The sequence below is a fragment of the Larus michahellis genome, chromosome 2 (genome assembly GCF_964199755.1).
Source record: "Larus michahellis chromosome 2, bLarMic1.1, whole genome shotgun sequence".
NCBI classification, from domain to species: Eukaryota; Metazoa; Chordata; class Aves; order Charadriiformes; family Laridae; genus Larus; species Larus michahellis.
The window spans coordinates 50,978,481-50,984,480 of NC_133897.1; the positions used below are offsets into that span (position 1 = coordinate 50,978,481).

At 44.4% G+C, this 6,000-nt stretch overlaps 1 protein-coding gene across 4 annotated transcripts in view; it reads right to left on the reverse strand.

Annotated features, from left to right (window-relative positions):
* UBP1 (upstream binding protein 1) overlaps nt 1-5,610 on the reverse strand; it is a 39,745-nt gene extending 34,135 nt beyond the window's left edge. For all 4 annotated transcript variants that reach the window (XM_074575341.1, XM_074575340.1, XM_074575339.1 and 1 more), the window contains exon 1: nt 5,282-5,610. In XM_074575341.1, coding sequence (XP_074431442.1) covers nt 5,282-5,394 — 113 coding nt within the window. In that variant the 5' untranslated portion in view covers nt 5,395-5,610. The remainder of the gene's footprint in view (nt 1-5,281) is intronic.
* Nucleotides 5,611-6,000: the final 390 nt, after the last annotated feature.

Consider the following 6,000-nt stretch of genomic DNA (forward strand, 5'->3'; position numbering starts at 1 on the left):
CAAGAAAACTTTACGTTATCCTTCTTCCATGCTCGTGAAATGTGTTTGTCAGCCACAAAAATCACCTTCCTTCCAAATTTAAAGCCCTATTTTCATCACTTTCTGAAGCATTTTGGGGAAGAAAAAAAAGGCAAAACATACCTAATAATAATAGGGTCACAAAATAAATGAAGACCCTCCTGTCCTTACAAGAACAGGAACTAGTATGTCATGAAAATTCAAAGTGACATTCTATCAATCATCTGCATTATCTGTCTTCTGGTTGTGTACTTTTGGGTGTGGGTACTAAAGCATCCAAGAACATGCAGGTCTTTTGAAACTTTAAAGCATGGTTTACAAGAACAAATAACTTGAGAAAAATGTTTCTCAGGCAGTATTTGAATTAGTTATGATCTCAAAGACAAGCTCTGCATTGTTAAGAGGTTTGAACAAGCCACAGGAAAATGTAAGGGAATGGGAGAGATGATACTTCTAACACTTTCCCCGCATCCACAAAAGCAAGACTGATGCAAGACGACACCCCTGGAAGTAGCTGCTGGGAAAAATACAAACTTCCTCTGAAGAAGTGGTCAAGAATTGCAACCTGAATGAGAAAATGTGTGCAAATGTAATGCTGTTCCTGGGAATCCTACAACCCATCAGCTCGTTAAAGGGCTCAACTTACGGGGAGTCCGGCACAAAATGCAAAAAACAATCAAAGAAGGAACAAAAATCCCACCACCAAAACTTGTGTCTTCCTAAGCTCTTGAAGGTACCACGGAAAATTCATGATTACAAATCCCTGGCTCTCCATCCACTCCTCTGACACAGGGAGGTCAGGCAGCTGCTCTAATTTGCAGCAGCTATAGTATAGATTTCTCCTAAGCGGGAGTAATAAATCTAGCATAAATGAGGGTAAACTTGCTGCCCTGTTCTCAATCCCGCACATCCATCCACCATGAGAGGTGAGAGGGGAAAAGAGAAGATAGTTACGCAACCTGAAGGGTCTTTTCCTTAAGAATTAAACTGAAGAATTACAGTCCTTAAGAATTAAGTTTCCTTAATAATTAAATTTGAAACGTATTCACACATTAAACTGGGAAGAAGGAAAGGGGAAAAAAACAAAAACGAACATCAGTGATCTAGAATATGAGGTTTGTCTTTCAAGATGTTTTATCCGTGGTAACAAAGTGAGGAGGTTTAGGTTTGTGTATTTTCTTTTTCCTCAAATGCCTATTTCCTGACAGGTATTTACATATTTGTGTGCCTGCACAAAGAATCAAGTTCTAATTCTAATGAGTACATAAAATTTAGTTTTACAGAGTCTAGATATCAGTGAAAATTAATTTTTCTACAGTGCAATAACTAAAAATCGAACAGACCACTGCAACAGAAGTTTTTAAAAGTATTCTGCAGAAAATACTGTGTACATCTTCATTTAAAAAAAAAAGGAAAGAAAAGAAAAAGAAAAAAATTTCAGGACACCTTAAATAAGCACTCCTCTTAAAAAAAAAAAAAAGCCACAACATAACCAGTAGCAGAGTCTCAAAAGCGTGGGAGGCCTTAGGGAAGGCCCAAACAGTTATTTCTGTCAGAAAGTAACAGCAGCCACAAGGAAAACAGGGCCTGCATGAGATAACTCAATTTTTTTATTTTTGCAAAGTAACTATAAAGTTAAGACGGTAACTGTCACGATCCAATCAGCTTCATCAGAAGCCAAAAAAAGGATGTCAGGGTCCCAAAAGCCGTTAAAAGAAAACACCCTCCCTTTCTTCTCTACCTGAAAAGAAAACTGTAAGTTCTAAGACAACGGTCCCCCAAATCCTAACAGACCACCTGAAGAGTTACTTTAGGGTAGACTTTGGAGCAGAGTTGATACACAAAGTTCCCTCACCATCCAAGGCTCTCCACAGCACAGTAAGGAAACAAGACTCGCTGTAGTAGGTTTCTGTTCTCTGCAACCAAGGCAGCAGCCAGCTCCATTCTCCAAAGAGGCTTCCAGGCATTTGGGAGAGGCAGCAGAGTCAAACTGACTTGATTTGACCAAAATGGAAGATTGTCTGGATGTATTTTTATACTGTCTTTCATATACACTTTCTCATTTCAGAACCAAGAGTCATCTTTTTCAATTTTGCTAAACAAACTTCAGGTTTTAATCTAGAAATATGTACCCAAATAGCTACTCGTGAAACAGCCCTCAAGTTCCCCAATGACAGACTTCAATTTTAGCACTACAAATACCACTGGAATTGCAAGTATTTAAATAAATCCATATTCTAAGCTTCCAAATTACACATAAAAATTCAGTCATTAAGGTATCTGTCTTTATATTAATGCTCATTTAACTTAATTCAAATCAATTCATTAATCAAATACTTCATTACACAAAAAATGGAATTATGCTAGAGAAGTGGCAGGCAGTTCCTGAAACTTATCTTTTCAATGATACAGCCTCCATTTTTTAACAGTTCATAGCAACGATCAGCAGTCATAAAAATTGCACAATTCTTGATGTGTTACAATGGATATTATGATGGATTTGTACAAAATCACTGAGTCAGTCTTAAATCTACACAATGGTTATCATTACCAACCGAAGTTAACAGCAACACTCAAAACTCGCTATCACTAAAGGTCCCATGCTTTTATACAGGTTTCCAAGAGGGGGTTATTTGACACATCTGGCAATTAATTATTACCAACTGAACTGAATTTTGCACTTATAGGCAGTTTCTTATTGCATGAGATGTTAGAACAGCAATCAGAAAAACTGCGTTTCAAGATTTTAACGAAATTTTGAGTACTATTTTGAACCACATGAATCTGCAGAGAAATTTTGTCCAGTTAGCCTCCTTTTAAAAAAAACTACGGTTACTGGTCAATGGACATGAGCAGTTTTCTTAATAAGAATAAACACAAGAGTAACGCTGCATATTCTACTCCAGGGCATTGACCATCAACTCAAGGAAGCATCAGCTACAGAACCCTATAGGGGCCACAGAATTGAGTATACAATATACAGCTCTAATAGGCAAAAGGTTTATACGCAGGTCTTTATAGCAAAATGCAGGGTCATATAGATTGGAGAGCTCTCCCAACATTCTGCTCCAGACAATATTTCTTTTTCTTCTACTTGTCACTTCCTTATGAAAAGGGATAGCAACTAGCTTCTACTAGCACACAAAACAGTGACAGAGTAGTATCTTCACTCCTCATGCTACGCCACTTCTTAGTTTTGCCCTCTCACATCACTTAACAGGCCATGACTTCCCTGAAGTAGAAATCTAAGCAATACACAAACTAACACACTTGCTGACATTACTCTGAACCCAGCAAACACTAACTGCAATTAGGTGATCCCTTTAACTATATGTTCAGAGACTAAAGTTACAAATAGTATTAGCATGTGTTCCAAAAATACTTGCATCTCATCACAAAGTATGCAACCAAATTTAAGCCTAATGTATAGCTTTGCTTATGCAACATACTTTTTAAAAGCTTTTTAACTGCTGCAGCTCTTTTTGTGGTACTTCGAAATACCCTAATATGCAGGTATACGTAACTAAAAAACCGCTTAGGATTGCTGCCCATCTTAAAAGGATGATACAAGCAGAAGAAACAATCTACCCAACAACAGTAAAGATTACAATTCTTAAAGTTTCAAGGAACTAAACAGTGTGCATTACTAGAGGAGAAATCAAGTCTATAAAAAGAAACGAAAGACTTTAAAAAGCCATCCTAGTCAAAACTCAAGACTTCTAATCCTAAAAAGAACTGGATCACAATAGAGAAGGAAGAACAGTTCTTGGACAGGACCATATGCATTATCCACTGGTGTTTGCACAAGGAAAAGATAACCAGAAGCTGAATGCTGAGAAGCCATCCAACAGTTGCCCACAAGAACTGGCACACCACTTTGTGGGACGAATGTTCACTTGACAAAGACAGAAATGGGACAGAAGTTGAATAAAATCCAGATAAGCTGAATATAAAATGAGGAGTATTCTCAGGAAGAGAGGTGAATCACCTTATTCTCTAAACTAGAAAGTTCTCAAAGTTATTTTTTATTTAAAAAAATAAATAATCAAACTCCACACAAAACAAAATCCCCATCAAATACATTTCCCACCACAAACCTGCCAAGTTCACAATCCCAAATACTAGCAAAAGGGTTCTCATTTCTATTAATCTGAAACCTTTATTTATAACTTCGAGCAAATATAGTGCAGTTCTAACATGTCACCTGGGAAGTACTACCTTAAAATATATATAATAGCTGAAACTTGTGGTGGCCTCCAAGTTTCAGGAAACCCTGAGAGAGAACGCGTCTTCCACACAGGCTAGGCCACCAAAACTACCAAATGCCAGTGTTTTACCTCTCCGGACTCCCAAAACACCGACTAATCCTGTCAAAAACCCTAGACTAAAATGTCTCCCAGTGTCTCCAAAGCAGTTTCCCTTTTTCACTCTAGGAAGTCGCTCAGGAATCTGCACATTCTGCCCGTAACTGAGATAATGTACTTATTTCAAACAGGTACAGTTTTAGCTCAACTTTGAAAGAGCACACCCAAACGCTACTTAAACACTTTTACTGTAAAACCTAGAAAACATCAAAAGGTAAAGAAACTGCCAAGTTGATTAAGAACAGAGAGAGCTACAAAGCAGGAAAAGAAGAAGAAGAAAAAAAAAGAAAAACGTCACTAAAGGCTCATACTACCCAGAAGTAAGAAATAAATAGACCATTTAAAGTACAACCGTACTACTACCCCATTTACTACCACAACGTTTACTTGCTCGAGAAAGAACGTTTTTTAAACGTTACAGAATTATGAATCAGGCTTATATTCGCCGAGTAGATGATTCTCTTCTGAAACACGGGGGCCAATTACGACAGCCAAGGGAGAGCAAAATGCCATTTTTACGGTAGAGACGACACGCGTAGGGCAAAAGCATCCCAGGCTAAGCAGCGGCAGCAGCCCGCCCTTCCCGAGGGCCGGCCGCCAGCAGCAGGGTCGAGCAAGGCGGCAGACCCGCCGGGGCAGCCCCTTCACGCCGTGCCGAGCGCACAGCGGCCGACACCGGGGAAGAGGCGGCCACACCGGGCCGGCCTCCGCCACGTCCCGCTCCTCGGGAAGAGCCTCCAGGAGCCGGAGGGATAAAAATACAGAGAGAAGAAGTCGTGGGGGAGAGCAGCTCCTTCCCGCGCTCCCTGCCCAACGGCGCGGGCAGGGCAGGGCGGCCCGAGGAGGCCCCGGTCGGGACGCGGCACTCACCGCTCCCTCCCCCTGAGGTGAGGAGTTACCTCATGCTGTAGGCACCGGCTCCCAGCTCCTGCCCGATGCCGGAGAGGCTGGCGTCGAAGTCGTGCACCAGCCCAGACTCGATCACTTCATCCATCTTCAGCACCCACGCCATCTTCCGCCGCCCCCCACGCTCCCGCGCCGCCGCGGGAGGAGCCGGACGGGGAGGAGCCGCTCAGCCCCGGAGCCGCCGCTGCTGCTCCGCCGGGAGGCGGCGCCAGGAGAGAGTGAGGGGCTGAAGGAGGCGGGAAGAGAGAAGGGGGATGGAGGGAAGCGTGCAGGGGTGCGGGGGAGTCCGCGTTCAGCCCCGGGGGGGCCCTTTCCCCGCGGCGCGACCAGGGCGCGGGGTGGCTCTCAGCATCCTGCGCTCGCCCGGCCGCCGCGAGGGGCCGGGGACCGGGCGGCCGCCGTCTCCTCCTCCTCCTCCGCCGCGCCCTTCCCCGCCGCCTCCGACCGGACGCTGCCCCGGGCCGCCGCTGCTTCTGCCACCCAGCCCAGCGGCGCCTCCCGCCGCATCATTCAGAGGGCGGAGGCGGCGGCTGCGGCGGCAGCAGCAGCGCGGGCACCCGCCGCCACTACGGCCCCGCCGGGGAGCCGCCGCCGCCCGCCCCGCGCGGCTCTAACGGCTGTAACGGCCGCCGCTCACGCCAACATGGCGGCCACTTCCACCCCCGAGTGGCTGCCCCGGGGCAGGGCCTTCCCGCGGCTGGGGACGCCGATT